General features: G+C 34.8%; 1 protein-coding gene across 1 annotated transcript in view; it reads right to left on the bottom strand.

The window, feature by feature from the left end:
* Positions 1-7,811, bottom strand: part of LOC107193285 (sodium channel protein Nach-like) — a 9,212-nt gene extending 1,401 nt beyond the window's left edge. The window contains exons 1-8 of the mRNA XM_015582693.1: positions 7,654-7,811; positions 5,511-5,717; positions 4,609-4,774; positions 3,864-4,015; positions 3,609-3,717; positions 2,688-2,994; positions 289-339; positions 27-219 (exon numbers count right to left, since the gene is read on the bottom strand). Coding sequence (XP_015438179.1) covers positions 27-219; positions 289-339; positions 2,688-2,994; positions 3,609-3,717; positions 3,864-4,015; positions 4,609-4,774; positions 5,511-5,717; positions 7,654-7,811 — 1,343 coding nt within the window. The remainder of the gene's footprint in view (positions 1-26; positions 220-288; positions 340-2,687; positions 2,995-3,608; positions 3,718-3,863; positions 4,016-4,608; positions 4,775-5,510; positions 5,718-7,653) is intronic.
* Positions 7,812-17,653: the final 9,842 nt, after the last annotated feature.

Here is a 17,653-nt window from a genome sequence, read left to right on the forward strand (position 1 = left end):
AAAGATTTAAATTATATCTAAATTACCCGATGTTATTCGTATACTTGAGACCGTGGTGGAACATTTGACTATGAAGAGTTCCCACCGAATTTTCAACAGAATAATGATAAAAATCACAGTCTGGTTTACAACCACAAGATCTGTGCTTGGTGTCCACTTGCACAGTTGGTAGTGTTTTAGGCGACAGGTCAATTCCTGGCCAAGCAGTGGTGTACCAATCTGAAAATTTAATTTTATTTAATTAGATGTGTTATCCGAGATCTTATTGTATAATCTTTTCGTACTTACACTTAAATGTATTTAAGCAATCGACATCTTTCAAATTGCACACTCTAGTATCTGTAATAGAATATAATTTAGTAGAAAATTGAAAAAGAATATAAACGAAATAACATATAATTTATGTCTATACATTATATTAGACTTCGAATGTTTTGTTTTAATAAGGTTCCGTTTAAGGACGATATAAGTCTGTCACGCACTTTGGCGATGCGAAAACTTTATAAACAACTGATTCTTAATATAAGACACAGTTGTTTATAATATTTTCGCCGCGCTCCGCCAAAATATGCGACGGCTTATAAGCAGCTTGAGAAATAATTGGTTAAGATAAAATTATGTATAGTGGCTTTCTTTTGTATATACGTTACCTTAATACTAGAAACACCAGCACTGAATCTATACCAAATTAAATTGTATACCCACATAGCACATGATGCTTTGAAGACGGTTTACAGGCGTCTTCGATCTAAAATAGCCATAAACTGGGCGTCTTTAAGTTGTCATGTGTTATCTGGGATAATATACTAATATATACCTACCCAGATAGCACATGACGCCTTAAAGACGCCCATTTTACGGCTATTTGAGGTCTAAGGCGCCTTTAAGGCGTCTTGAAGACGTCATTAGGCGTCATGTGCTATCTGGGATATGAAATACAATATGTATAACATGGAACAGTATAAAGTAAAATGTATAGTACGTTAAATGTTAGTACAAATCCCGTCAGTACCAACATATGTAATTTCAGTAACAGTATAACAAGAAATCTGGCAGCCGCCATTTTGATGGGTTTGGTACTTCTGTTATGAAGCTAGGATAGACCGAGGCGAATCTGATAATTTTCTGTTTGATAGTAAAAAAATAATAGTTAAAGTTTAGCAAGCTAATTATGTATTATAAATTCGTAATTAGTACACATTTAACGTGAACATTAATAATACAAAAATTAAAAAAATTTTTAAATCTTTCTTTTCTTCCCAAAATCTTTCTCAATAAAAGTTGGGGCGAATCGAATAATCCGGACATCCCTGAAAAAACTCCAATTTTCATAAAAAATGTCTTTAAATTAATTTAAAAAAATATAATTTAATGATAATGCACTACTTTGCACATAGGACGCAAGTAGATATGTATATGTAGTGTCCTTTAACACCACCTCTATCAGCACAATTCTCGTGACACCACTCTGCGCAGACATTGCACTGTACCCAATCTTTAATTTTTTTCTGGGCACCATGAACCTTGATTGGTCTTTTTAATGTACTTACGAACAATCTGTATATAAATAATTATCACATTTGTAATCATAAAAATATTCGAAGAAAAATGAGTGATCCGATTCACCCCAAATGACGTGATCCGATTAGCCCCATACATACGGACTTTAAATTGAATAGGATACATGATACATAGACGAATTATGATATAATTATCTAAAGTATATGAAATACCAAATTTGGACGCGTTTGAATTTTCAAGCTTACTTGTTTATTTTAAATACGAAATTGCAGATTACGTGTCTTAGATTCGCACCAAAATTATTACGTTCACACGCGTTCGTCTCAATGACAACATGTGCCAGCACTAAACAAGTACGGAAAACAATTGATGGGTTGTTGGATTGGGCGTGGGGGACAAGAATGGCGCAATATGAACAATCGACATGTTCGTTTCCATGAGAATATAAAAAATATGGATTTCTTATTTGGAATTTATGGAATTAATCTTATTGATAATATTGTATATATCTTATAGATAAATATTTATTTCTAATAATTATTTTTATTGGATGTTTATGGAATTCTTATTTTTATTCGATTCGCCCAGTGATCCGATTAACCTCGGTCTACCCTAAGTTCGTTGGATAGCCACAGATCATAATCACATTCGTTTGTTTACTGCATTAAACAATGAAACAAATATTCCATTGTTCTTATCAAAATCGGCTAACAATGATTGTACTAGGTATACACTTTATGCACAAAACATTTTCGTCACCGCAGTACAATGCTATAGTTCAAAGTTTAAGGTGGTTATGGGTTTTTCATTTTCTTAGAAAGAAATACATACAGGCTCTTGATTATCGTTCCGATTCTCGGGTCCGCGCCGGGACAATAAACTTATAGGGGGAAATGCTTCAGACCATCGTAAATTCGTTTTATATCCCAAGACCAAGCCTTGGAAACAAAAGCGGAGAGGCAACAAAGTATACGCTTGACAGGTCCCCCCCCCCACCCAAGTGGTGGGGATAACGCCTGGACAATAATCGTGTAGGACAAGCCAGACGATAATCGAGAGAAGTCTGTATTTCGTAAAAATAGTGGATTGTTTAATGGTTACATCTAACAGATCGTAAACTGTGGTTAATGCGATTCAAAAGAACAAATTGATTGTAATGATCTAACCGTTCTGTGAATAGTAATATGGAATACATCCGCATTTTGTTTTAATCACGCTAGCCCGACACTCCGTCAGGCAATTCCGAAATGAGTATTTCGCGAAAACGGACTTCCGTTTTACGTTTTTGTATATTCCCGTCGGTTCGATTTCGTCCATAAATGCACAGGTTCTTGTCGCCAACGGTATACTTCGAACGGTCCCTGTCGACGACGTTGCTTCCGGTTGAATAGTTAAAAACGAGTACTTATTAACGGCTATTAGTTTCGTGGTTGCATCAAAGCCTGGATAATCGTAGGGATCGTGTAACATGACCTGCAATAAACATTGTAACATCGTTGTGATAAAATCTATCATTGAAGGATCTCCGAAACTATTATGATGCTTTGAGAATTTCGTTCCCTTATAATAATATTATGATAATTTGTTTTGTGTTGTAAACCGACGATAGGAGACTGTGCATCGACGATGGAGCGTATTTTGAAGATGAGAACCACTTTTTGCTGAGCTTACGAATTAATAAACTAATATCGTCAGATACACAATACTTCTTGGGGACATTTTAATAATTTTTATGTATTTCCTGATACGTATAGGTGGGAATTTATCGCAGTAAACCTTCAGTTTTTGTTAATTATAATTAGAGGTGCACTAATTAGATAAAATATTAACTTAAATTACAAATATTTGCCCTTTTGTAAATACATCCTACTAGACCAAGGTACTATACAATTAACAGTAACCAATTATACGTTCTCAGTCATTGTTAAACACAATGTAATTACTTTTGCCGTCATAGTTATATAATTAGCATCCAGTAATGATTAAGTGTCTGTAGCGGAAGGTATTTGCGGCTTAATCCGTTATTTTTGAAACAGAACCAAGGAAAAATCTGTGGCATGCGATTAAAAGTTGGCAGTGGATGTTACCTTAATTCCTACAGATTCAACAATAGTGGCATGGTAATCGTCCGGATTGAAATTAACCAGGACGGTAAGTCCACTTTGATATCCACAGGAAGTCATCGTTAGCGGGTCCCTTAAAAAATAAATTACAAAAAGCCTAGATACGTTTTTATATACACGCAAGTTACAAATACGTGTTTCGGGGATTTAACTTTTTCTTTATCGAGATCCTTAATTCTGCGACTAATGTAAGATTCACTTCAAAAACGACATTAATACTTTTCCTTCCCGATCGAATTCTCCCGAGTGATGTAATTGAAACTGCAGCACAATCCGTCACGAGAGAGACTCGGCTCGAACAGTTCGTTGCAATTGACGTTCTCAGTTTTGATCCTGCACGCATCCATCATACTTTCACAGTTTCTCGTCACCTGAAATTGAGAATCTGTTTTTTCGTTTTGTCCCTGTTAAAATGATATTTCTTCGCTTAATATACGTGCCTCAGTTAATCAGAGTAATTAATATAACATTATAATTAGACTGCGAATGTTTATGGGAATATTTAGAAACATATCTAATGTTTTCTAACTTGAAAAACGTAATAAAATGAAGGTTTTAACACTAAAACCTACCAAAGTAGTCAGTGCATTCTTATAAGGATAATGAAATTGTTACAAAAATGCATTTTCTCAGATCTTTTACAATCTCTATTGCTACATGAAAGTGAAGAAATTAGTTAATTTATAAATTTGTATATTTTCAAAAGTTATATTATCGATTCCATAGAAATAGATATATACATGTTTATCATCGGTAGTTCTAGTGTTAATAAAGTTAAATAAAATTAAGAACGTAGTAAAAGCCTCTAGTACAGACTTCAAAATTCTGCTCCGTTTTAAGTTTTAAATATTAGTATCTGAAACTGTGAATTTGCATAAACTTCTGTAGTCTAATTATAATACACGAAACGTGAACGAAGGGATGAGAAGCGTCAAGAGGGGTATCTTTTGAATTTCGTACGTACCGCTTTGATGACCATCGGTATCGACAAGTCATTCGCGTCGAAGATATTTTGCAAACGCGAGAGATTGTGCCGAATGTTACCCTCGTTCCGTCCGGGATACAATAACTCGTTCAGCAGTCGCATCTCTTGAACAATAAATTCCTTCGACACGGACGGCGGGAGTTTTCTATGGTGAACCCGTAAGGATTTATTATTATCGAAAGTGTGCGGGGAACTAAAAGGGTATTAAAAAAAATCGCTTTTTCAAAGAAATATAAAAAGAACAAATGATCTGTTAATCCTCGTTTAGATGATACTGGGTCACTTTTAACCCATACATCATACAGGGTGTTCCGTTTAAAACAGGCCACCGAAGATGCGAAATTTTTTTCACGTAATTTAAATGATTTCATGAGATGAATCAGATGGTGGGAAACTTTGTACAAGTGAATTAAAAAATTTTTAGAATTCAAGGTCATTTCAAGGTCATATGTTGGCTATAACATATAACAGGAAAAATTATGTGCATATACGTAAATAAAACATGGGTGATCTTGAAAAAACCAGTAAAAAATGACACTTTGATATTTTATTTTCGATATACATGTTTATCGATACTCTGGGTATTAGTTCGTATCGATACCAATTATCGATACAATTCAAATGTATATCGTCATCACTACATAATACACGCGTTTCAGATTAATATTCGAAGTCGATTTTCTCGAAAACGGTGTCTCAAATGAAAAAATTTTATTCTATATTTTCGACTTATTTTTTCACGTAGAATCACCCTACACCTGGTTGCACCACCAGTTACATGCCACTATTTATATATTCGTATCTAAAACTGAATATGCAAAAACCTCCGTAATCTGTTTCTTAAAATTAGTGTAACGAAGGAGAAAAAAACGAAGACTTACAATTTTTCAACCAATTTCCATGTTAACTCGAGGGACACGCGATTGAAATCGCACATGGTGACCGCCGGAAATGGATAATGCCATATTCCGTGATGGGTCGACCTGACCACAGAGGAGAGCCGATCCCCGGAGTAATGATCGTAGGTGAACGTCATTATCATGGTTACGAAACACAGAGATGCGAATGTTGTTATCGCCCATCCGATTCTGCGGGAATGAATACGAAATGAGCATCGGTGCGCAATCGTATCGGGCACGATTTAATTGAAACAAGCACGGTAATATCGGTGAAAAGGGGCGCGCGCGCGCGTGAATTGATCCCCCTAAATGAGTGCACTTACGACGCGTATACGAATGGTTTATTTAATCAGTACATTATAGCGCGGTACGCAAAAGTGGGTAGCCCAGGCCACTTAAGGTGGCTCACGCAAATATTTAATAATTATAAATTTAGCTGAAAATTTAACAGAACCATCTTAAAAGCTTCAACTTTGAAGAGAGAAACGTTATGAAAATCTTTATTTAACACGAGCCTTATGGAACTGTAGTTGATACTGAGAAGTTAATCACTTGTTATTTAGTTAAAAAAATGACATTTTCATAAAAAATTAGGTGGTTATAGATTATTTCGCGGTGATTATGATGGCACGGAAAAAAGATATGTTAACGGTCAAATAAAAACGAAAAATTAAGGTGATTCTTACTTAAACATTAAAAAAAAATTACATTTCTTTTACAATAAAGAATTTTTGTTTGTTCCACTTATTTGTAATTTTTTTTCGATTTCAGTATTTTGAAGTAGTTCAAAGTATTAATCGTTTAAATTAAATTGGTAAAATTGACACAGATCAGTATTAGTACGTTTTTCATGTGCCCAGTCGTTGCATGTATTGCACTGATTAAACATGTAAAAATACTTATATTTAATAGACAACAAGCATCGATGAAATTCAATGGCCACGGTAATGTCACTTTCAGCGGGAAGAAAACTGATTATAATATCTAATTCTCTTGGCGTGAACGTTATTACCATAGACGTATAATACCTAAACCGCGCGTTCTAAATATTTTTTATACTCAGGCCGTGTCAAAAAATTCGAAAAAGTTAGCTGCTGTATGATCACCAACCTGTCTTTTTCTACGATAGAGAAGTATTCATATATGATTCATTATCTGGGAAACAGAGATGGGCAAATTCATTATCTAGGTAAAGAGTTTCGAATAACGAATAAAAGATAAAAACGTACTTCGTCATTTTTAATTATTTAAACGTGGAAATTCCAATTTTTATAATAAAATAATACTTCTTCTTGACTGAGTCGACACCTGGTAAATAATTATTTAATCTCATTAACTGTTTAAACGACAGAATGATGCCCTTAGATAATTCAGCTTTTCACTATGCGTTATTCGAATAAAATTATGCCCAACTCTGCTGGGAAACAGGGATGTGCAGGGAATCAAAAAGAATGAATGTCAGACGAAGGCAGAATGGTGACTTAAAGCATGCTATCTTGTTCTAATATTTCGTGGCCTATCGGCTAAATGCGCAGGTATTGTACGTCTGTGGCTATTACTAACTTGCAATTATTTCTGGGCTCAGGCAGATGTGTCATAATTTGTATCTAGGTATTATACGTCTGTGGCTATTACTAACTTGCAATTATTTCTGGGCTCAGGCAGATGTGTCATAATTTGTCATTTACTGTTCTACTATAATATATTTAATAAAGCAGACCTTTACTATTCCTTTGGTATCGATTATTCTATATATGATGAATAGGTGCATTAGAATTATTTATTGTACAATTTTTACAACCGTCAGTTGGGATAACTTTGACTCCTTTAGGGTAACTTTGTCTCAAAGTCAAACAATTATCATTTTCGATTTTGCAGCTGAAAAAATTCTTAAATTGAGTTAATTTTTATCTGAAAAGGTATTTTATGTAAAAATATCTGTAAAAGAGTTGAAAAATCGAAAATGATCATTAACTGACTTTGGGACAAAGTTATACCTGGAATGAGTCAAAATTACCCCAACTTCTTTGCTTCTTTGATTAATACAATCTTTTAGATAATCAAATAAAAAGAAATCTTTTAGATAATGACTTAAAAAGAACGTACAAAATACGAAAGCGTTTACCTGTCTATCAAAGGACGGTGATGCTCGCCGATGTATTTGTAGCCATGGAGCACAGTCTCGCGGCAAAACTCCATAGCCTGTTTCTTAAAAATGACCAAACAATGCCGTGTTGTTTTCCATAAAGATTTTCCACATCCTTTTCTCTGTGTGGTATTCATACTTTGTACAATTGTCGACACTATTGAACGAAACGCGTGATTGAAATCCTATCGAACCAACTCCATTGTTTACGGTTTCTACAAACTTCAACGTTTCGATAGAACACTCCACAGAATACTCCGATAATCGTTCGGTTATTGGAAAGGTGAATGTTGAAGAAGTTTTAAAAAGTAGTCGAGTGTTTGATAACGATGTATAAATTATTGAATAAATGTTCGAAAATAGGAAAGAATAAAAAGAACCGTTTTCACGACAGGGCAAAGCGAATGCGACTGTGGAGGAAAATATTGTAGCGTACGAGCCTCACGCGACATCCCATAAAGAATTCATTTGACCTTTCACCGATTAACCTGCGAAAGCCATAGGTGTATAATACACGTCTACCTGGTAGATAATATTGATAATAGGCCTTGGTAAATAATTAATCAGTCAAGCTTCAATAGTATACAGAATAACTGAAAAAAATGTTTGAATAATTGAAGGCTTATAACAGAAAGCGCTTTAATCAATATTTAGAAATTGTGATAGTATCATTTTGTAACAGGGAAGTAACTATTGTTATTGAAATAATTAGAATAATTTACATATTACGTGTAGAGTGAAGTCTACTAGGAGCAGGTACTTTTTATTTTAAATGCAGTTAATTGACAAAGGACATAGGTACAAATTTCATGGTACAGTATTCATGGAAGTAATGAATAATCTAGTGACATGGAATTATGTAACACTATTATATTATTATATAATATTTTGTATGAAATTGTATATCATTATTATATTAGGTTAGCCACAAAAAATTGTCAATTGGCATTTATATGTTTGGCACGCAATAGTTCTACAGCATTTCGTATAATACGATTAAAATTATGTTTATTATAATATATCATGCTATCCAAATTTGAAAGAAGAAGCTTAAAATGGGATTGTTTGAATCAGGACTAATTTGTGGATGAATATTGTATTCGACAATATCCTTTGATACTTTCTGTAGACCCACCGAAATCTGTGCACCATTATTTTCATAGAAAGGAAACTTAGTCTCTTTGTTGAGAGAATTAATTAATACTCGAAAAATAGATTTATACTTTTGCTGTACTTTGATAAATTTTTCAACGTTAACGGTATATCGCACATTATTAATTCAGCATGTTCGTCACGGGTTCGCAAGAAGATTCTTACTACTGATAAGCTAGACACGGCCCGTGGAGCTTCAAGTTTAATACTATGTAGCACTGCATCAAGAATTAAACGAAAAAATAGGATTTAATGGAATGTTATTAAAACAGATTATCTTAAATTGTGAACTGTAAATTTTTGTATGAATGAACAATTTTTTCAAGGTCGTATCTATTGATATTTGAAGCTCACGGTCAATTTTTGAAATGGAACGATAAACAGGGCGTTTAATAACTAAATTGCGGATTTTATGCGTTTATAGACTCTAGAACTCAGTGAAATACAATAGAGGACAAAATATGCATCGGATGCAACTGATGAATTTTTCTCGATTTTTGATCGAGATTCATAATACGAAATGGTCCGAGGAGAATAACATTATATGTAACAAAAATTATCTACGGATAATCATAAGTTTACGTGTGTTTAATTGGAAGATAAAAGAAATTCGTTTACGACCATTCGAGCTGCTTTTTAATTCTGGAGCACAGTGCGATGTATTTTTAATATTTGCAATAATGGTGTTATGGTTGGTAAATAGAAACCATTACTAAATATTTCATTCTTTTTTGGGCTGGCCATAAAGATAGTTAATTTTTGTATACGAGTAGTGTTACAAAGATTATAAAGTTACTTTGAATTCTATTTGTCTAAAACTTTTATAATCATAAAAGAAGTCTTATTTAGGATTATTATTTGTAATAACCAAAATTTATACGTTACGCCCCTGAGGTTTGGCCGCCCAGGTGCGGGGCCACCTTTAACACCCCCGTCAAGAACGGCCCTGTATCGTTACAACGATACATTGTCATATTAAGGATCGGTACAAAATATCGATATTTGCATTCAAAAGTGCAGATAAAAAATATCGATATTTGCATTAAAACTATCGATAGAAAATACCGATAGTTGCATTCAAAAATATCGATACAAAATATCGATATGTGCATTCAAAAGTATCGATACAAAATATCGATATTTGTATTCAACAGTACCGACACAAAAATTCGATGTTCAGATTCAAAAGTATCGATATTCCGGTATATCTATACTGTATCGCCTATCACTAGAGCGGATTGAATACTTTCATACGATTTTCTTAAAATGGCCACCGAACCCGACGGTCTCCTCGACTACCTATGACGGGTCTTGATCTTTTGCAGAGTGGATAGGCTCGTTGTACGCGTGGCAAAAGGTACGGGTCGTTGAAAATCGTGAACCGACCTCGACAAGGTCGGGTGTGCATTAGGCGCGCCCTTAATCGAGCCGCGGGCACCACCGCGTCAAGGGGTAATGACGTGTGCTCGAGCACACGGGGGCTCCAACCGGTGTTTAGCACTTTATCTATCTCCTCTCCAAGTTATTAATGACACTCGCTGAGTCAGATGCCGCGGCGAAGTGCGGCATCTTCAAAGTTTAATATCCGAAAAGAATCGAGTCACTCGGCCGCGCTCTACTACTCGCGGCGGCGGCGGCGACGCAGCCGGACTCCTTCTACTCCTGTGCTTCGAGTGGTACACTCTCGTGGATCGGGGGCATTTCACTTCCAATATCCTTCACGCCGTTCGACGGGAATCGAGTGTCCCTGGCCGTCGCGGCGAAATGAGTAGCGGGCGACACGCCTTCATTTCGCACGAAGTGGCCTCGAATGTGTATCCATAAAGTAAAAAAGAACGAAAGAATGGGTGGGGGGAAGAGGTCGGAGCCTCGCGACATTGGCCGAGAAAGAAGGCATCGTGTCGACCTCCGTCTACGGGTAGGGATGAACCGATCCAAGTAAATACAAATAAATACTTGATACGTTCATTTCGATACTGAGTATTTTTTGTATCGATACTTTCCGTTGCGATATATACTCGGTATCGATGGAAAGTACTCATATCGAATAATACGATTAATCGATACGAAAGCTAATAAATGTGAAGGTGGTTGTGTCCATTTATATTACTTTGATTTTAAATGTTTTTTTTTTCTTTGATAATAAATGTTCATTAATAAAATATATGTTCGTGAAAATCGAAGATGGTTCGTGAAAATAGAATAACATTTTTTTCGTACGATGCTTCATACAAATTTGAATGTACATTTAAATGCTTATCGGTGAATTATGTCATTATTGGTCGTTTGTCTTTTTCATTTGATGGAATTCAAGTGTTGAGCATTGTTACAGATACAACAGAAACTTACACAAACTCTAAGTTCTTTCAAATATTTCAAAAGGTTTTATCGATCAGAGGTAAGGAAAATTAGATTTCATTATGTATAACAAGATTATAATAATTGCCAAATGGCAATGAATGAAGACCGCATTAGACGGTTTGAAAATGTTAAAAAATATTTTTGTCAATCATTTATATGACGTGTGGTATACACAAAAATACAACAAAATATTTCTTTGGTAATTTCTAAATAATTTGCGGGAGGAAAGGGTTAAAAGGTAATTGTTATTCCGCCGAAAGGAATGGAATTTTATTGATTGTTGATCGCGGGAGACAGTAGCGGTGTCTTTATCTCTGTAAAGAAATCGGAAATTTAGTAACCGGCGCGTTACTTGATTCCGTAATATGATATATGTACATATATGTATATATATATATGTGTGTGTGTGTGTCCCGTATATTGATATAATCCAATATTAGGGCGATCCCGCGGCGCCCCCAGCACGAACGACACTGGGAGAACTTTCGTTCCGCGGAGGGCAAATGTTTTAAATCGACGAGGAAAGAACCGGAGGGAAGAAAGCTGGTATTTGCCACCACCCTTCCGACCATTTCTCGCCGCTTAAACGCTTTGACGGCCGGGGAATGGGAGAACTTAACCGGCAGCGATTTTAAAACTACAGCCTGAGCGCGCTTGTAGCCGTCGGGCCTCGAGATAAACGAAAATGTTAATTTCATTGTAAAAATTTGCATGACGCCAACGAACTTCACGCTCGTATCCTTTTTTTTTTTTACTAATTAACAAATATATTCAAACATGACCTGCGAATTTTAATGATATCGAACATTACATTGGGAAAATTGGACGATAGTATTGATGATTGACTTGTATTTAATAAATATTTAAGAATATTTTCTTCGATTCGAAGACAGTGAAAATAGTTTGTTCGGAACTGTTTTAATTTTTAAGCATTGATACGTCATAATTTATAATCATAATCCTGTGAATGTAACTTTTTATAGTTAAGGTTAATTCATTGATGAAATCCTTGCATCCGAGTTCGAGGAACACATTTTGAGCAATTATTATGGAACTGAACTGTAAATAAACGATATCTCACATTCTTTTCGTTTTTTTAATTCTTTGATAGTCATTTCGTATTAACCTTGCGATTTCATTATAGCAGTTGAGATGTTGAGTGTAATAACTACTAAGTTAAAAAAAAGTACGATCTTTATTTTGTTACATGATCCTATGATCTTTCCTCTGAACATTACCAAAGCCTTTTACATTCATTCTGTATTCCATATTACACACTCTATGTATATATTGTCCGAGGCTCTGTTAACGAGATATTAACGAAAAAGCCCGACCAATCAAAGCGCATGTTTGTCGACTGAGTTGCTGCAGTAGCGTTGGTTACGCGCTTTGATTGGTCGGGGTTTTTCGTTAATATCTCGCTAACAAATCCTTGGATAACATTTTTGCTAAGGAAAAAGTTGTTTCCAATCATCCCAGAAATCTCGTATTCATCAGATATAATTCAGTCAGGATTATTTATCATTTAGTTAATTTCATCAGTATTTATTAAATTAGAAATAACACATGAATCGTGAAAAATACGAAATAAATTCATGGGGGTAGTTTTGCATGTACCAGCGACGCGTTAGTCGTGATCTCAGGGGTGTGTATACGTGTAGCTCCGGTAATTTTAATTATGAGATAGTTCATCCCCCGATGTCAGTTCCGCGTAGAGAAAATTACTGCACATGGGAGGAGGGGAGGGATGGTGAATCCGGTGGATGGGGTAACAATGTATTATGCGTTCTCCCCCTTTCAACCCCTCGCGTTAACCGCAAACCCCTTCTATTCACCCCCAACAATTCGTTAACTGCTATCGAATTGACTTCGGCCGGCGTAAGTTGAAAGTGCAACCCCCGTTACCTCTTGCCATTTCCATCCTCTTCGCCCGAAAGTTTACGGCCTCCTCGCTTGAAATCCGAGTAATCGTGTTTCGTTTACGTGGAGAATTCGCGAAATATTAATACATATCGAGAAAATGCACTCTATCGATCAAAATTGTGGGCACATAGATTCTGTGAATTAATGAATGCAGAAAATATAAGATTTATACATATGTATATTCTAATATAATATAATATATCATGGAAATATAAATATCTATATATTTTAATAATATTACGCTATACAAATTAAGGAAGGTCGAATAGTAAGTTATTATACACTTTTCTTAATATATTTTTAGAAAAAGTCATCACCGTTGTTAGATGTAGAATTAAGTGTTCTTTGGAAGAATTCAAGGAACCACAAGGTGTTTCTTTGCAATCCTTCTATCGAGTTCATATTTAGCAATGAATGTGTTAGAAATATATTTTTGTTTGAGAAATTAGTTTCATTACATTCAATAAGTACCACAGAATGCACTTTAGTAGAGAAAAACTAGACAATACGCCTCAATTTTAAAAGATACTCAATTCAAAAATATTTTTCTGTAATTCTTTATTTTATCTGTCAAATCATATTAATTTTTCGTTTCTCTTCAAACTACTTCTTTGTTGGTATCAAAACGTAACTGAAAGTAGGAGTAAATAACTATTTTTTAATAACCTTAGGTAGAACATTTTGTAAAACAGTACTCTGGTGAAATGAGATATATGACAAAACGTGTCTAACTAAATAAGTCATTACTTTATATTATTCTGAAAGAAATGTTACGAAATTTTAAACAAAAGAAACAAACGATGAAGTTTGGAATAATAATAGAATAACATCTAATAAAATTAACGAAGTCGAATTTATTTAGCACTCACCGGAAATTGTTCAAAAACCGAAAATCAACATTTTTGTATATTTTTTGAAGAAATGCAAGAATAACGCTTATACTTTACCAGCATTAGGGAACGAGTGAGGCAGTTTCGAACATGTTATTTGCAGCGGTGTACCCTAACATGTGTGCGTGAAACAATATTGAGACGCTTCGTCAACAGGGGCGTACTACTTAATTTTACTTTACTATATTTTTACAATAAATTAAAGTGGAAATTATACTGGGAAGATAATAATGTGAGCTATCTAACAAAAATAGAACAGATCTAAAATGCGATCAAAGTAGGAATTATTTTTGCAATCAAAATGTATCTCTAAATCAAGTTCGTTTCGATAAATTATTCCAATATCGATTTATTTATTTTGTAACCACTTAAGAGTACCTAGTTTTGACAAACTTTCATCGACGTCGGTGACAATCGAGCCCCGTCTCTCGGGAATAGCAATAAAGTTAACCACTTGGGAGGTTTCGAAGGGTGAATTGTTTAAAACCACCCTGTCGCGCGTGAGCCCTCGTTGTCGAGAATGAAAGGAGGTTATAGATATGAAGAGTTCCGGGGGATTTGTAGTCATCTATACGGCATCTGTATTATAGGCCCGATTGGAGGGGTAGCGACGTATTTCGCGGAACATTGAGCCCCATGGACTTTAAAACACACCCGAAACTGAATCTGTCCCCGTGTACGGACGCTCCCGAAAAATTCTCCACCCCGATGCGTGGACCTGTTTTTCCGATCGTATATAATGTAACCCTCCGACGTCACAATCCTAGCGTAATGACTTATCCTTCTTGAGCAAACGGAAAATATTTGGGCTCCGCTACGGGATAAACATCAATTAATTGTTTCTATCACAGTGAAATTAACCACTACAGTTTCGTGCGTCGTTCGAATATAAAAATGGGGCAATGTAATTTTGATTAACAATTATTAACAATTATTAACAATTATTAACAATTAACGAAGATTTAATCACTTATCCTCCTCGAGTAAACGGAAAATATTTGGGCTCCGCTACGGGATAAACATCAATTAATTGTTTCTATCACAGTGAAATTAACCACTACAGTTTCGTGCGATGTTGGAATATAATAACGGAGCAACGTAATCGTGATTAACAATTATTCACATTTAACGAAGATTCAATAAGTTTATATCTAGACTGCGAATGTTTCTGCAAATTCAAATTATTGTAGATAAATTTTGAAAAACCAAGCATAAGCAGGGACTGAATTTGTTTCTATAAAGAATATTATGAAAATCTGTATTTTATTCTGTCGTATACATAGATTCACTCCTGCTATAAATGCATAAAATCCGCAGTCTAGTTATATTAGTCGCGTACACACGTCATATTTCGTAGTTCATTATAATGTTTCTAATGAGTAAGATTCTACTTTTTTTTAAGAAATTCAATATTTGGTTCCGAGAGAATCGAAAGGAAATATTTCTGTCAGGGTAATATTCGTCGTCACTTTCCGATTTAACCCTTTCGTGAGGAATTTCTCTTTAACGACTAACCCAATAATTTAATAGTATTGGTTATAATACATTCAAATATAAACACTACCGTCCATAAGTATTCGGACACAGTGCATCGGCGATATTAGAATGTTACTGTTTTCCAATAGACAGGACTATCGTTTCTGTTGCTATTTACTGAACTGAATAGCCACCTTTGGCTAATTTTACAATAGTAAGAAACTCCTCCATCGTTAATTTGTCTTTAGAACTCGAATTTGCAATCTCTTGCACTGTTAAAATAATTCTAACCGAACGCCTACATCGTCTTACTGTAATGTTCTTTTTGTTTTAGATGATTGGCATTCGTCTAAACTCATAAAAGTACAATAGAAATTAAAGAAATGCAGCTAAAACTTGTTCCTTTCATATATGTATATTCTACGTATACCTTTTCATTCACCATTGATCATAGTACTTTTATCGATATTATTTGTTAATAAATATCATTTTTTAATAACAATTTAATAAATTCACTTTTGATAAAATAAAATTATAAAAATCAATAAAGACATTTTGTATAAAAAATATTTCATAGGTCTGCATCATAATATAAGTGTCAGGATACTTCTGGACGGTAGTGTATAAAGAAAAAACGTAGGTTAAGCATAGTTTTTAAAATGGAATACCTATATAGTCCCATTAGTCCTTTACAATGAGAACATACGTCCCTATAGATAGATCTCAGCGGTGACAGAAAAGATTATAACAACTGAGGAAATAAGTTTATTCATTGAACTGTCTTATAAAATCGTTAATATTAATTTCAATGTTATGAATGGTAAGATACAAAATATTTAAGACAAAGTCTAACTCTACAGCTTGACCATACCGTTCCAGTCAGTTTTCCCACCTTGGCTGCTGAACATCTAATACATTGTTTCCTTTACAAATTTGATTTATAAATATAAACAATTGGATTTGGTAGTATATATCCCAGCAGACATTGTCAAAATTTATCTTGGGACGTATTGTCTCGAAAGGGTCGAAATATGTATATTATTTCAATCTGTATTCCCTATTTATTATTCTAACAATAATAATTACTTACTTTAACAGTAATAATTACTCATTCTCGGCTTCGTAACCGATACAGAGTATTCACTCTTTAACTCCTTCGAGGGAAACGCCTCTGGTTATATGTATGTGAATATAAGTCCGTCGAGGTCTGAGGGCGTCGATAATGCTAATGAAAGTTAAAGTGGTATAAAAACTCCTCTGAATATTTTTGATTTGGTACGTCAATTAAGATAGGAGGTCTTATCTGTCGGTATGAGGCGTTCTCCGCGCGCACGAGGATGCGTAAAAGAAGGGAAGCACATAAGGCGGAGGAGGTGGGGTTGGTGGTACATAGGACGCACATAGGGGTTTGCACGCCGGGAGAACTTTATGGGGGCCCGAAGTATATTTCCTGATTGAGCGGACTAATCCACGCAAAGGAGGTTTTATCGTCGAGGTATACGTAATCGAAGGGGTCTCGTTCTGCGCGGATCTGTCGCACGAAAAGGAGAGCAGCCCGAATTGAGACAGTTCCGACGAATACTCGTTCGTTCACGAGCGTTCACCGTTTTGTGGTTACCTGTTCATTGATTGCACGCCACCTTTTTTTCTCGGTCGTCTTAACACTTGACTGATTGGTATCCTATTAATAGATTTTTAAATGTTAGTGCTGATAGCGCCCTATTAGTTTACTTTTTGATCGGGGCTAAAGAAGAAATTGTTATGTTATTCTATTAGAGTTCTTTCTAATTTCTTTTATTTATTTGTTATTTGTTTATTATACAGAGTTCTCGCCTATCGGCTTAGAATGACCTTAAAATCTGTATTTTATTCTGTATTAATCTATATTTGCAATTTACAATTTCTCTCTTAATCTATATTTTTTTACTAATTCACTCCCCGTTCTCCCTTTTCCCTTTCATTTTATTCCTTCTACCGGGTGATTCACGAGAAAGAGAACACCTTAATATCTCAGTTAGGATTGAAGATAGAAGAAAATGTTAAATCGGAAAATTGCACTGTTCAGAGTCAAATATGATGTTATACAAAATTTTCTGATTATTGTTGTTTTCAAGGTCTTGTGAAGGTCATCGACGGTTTTGAGAATGTTACGATTTCAAGAACATTTTCACGAAGGT

Source organism: Dufourea novaeangliae, unplaced genomic scaffold, assembly GCF_001272555.1.
Source record: "Dufourea novaeangliae isolate 0120121106 unplaced genomic scaffold, ASM127255v1 scaffold1, whole genome shotgun sequence".
Classification (NCBI taxonomy): domain Eukaryota; kingdom Metazoa; phylum Arthropoda; class Insecta; order Hymenoptera; family Halictidae; genus Dufourea; species Dufourea novaeangliae.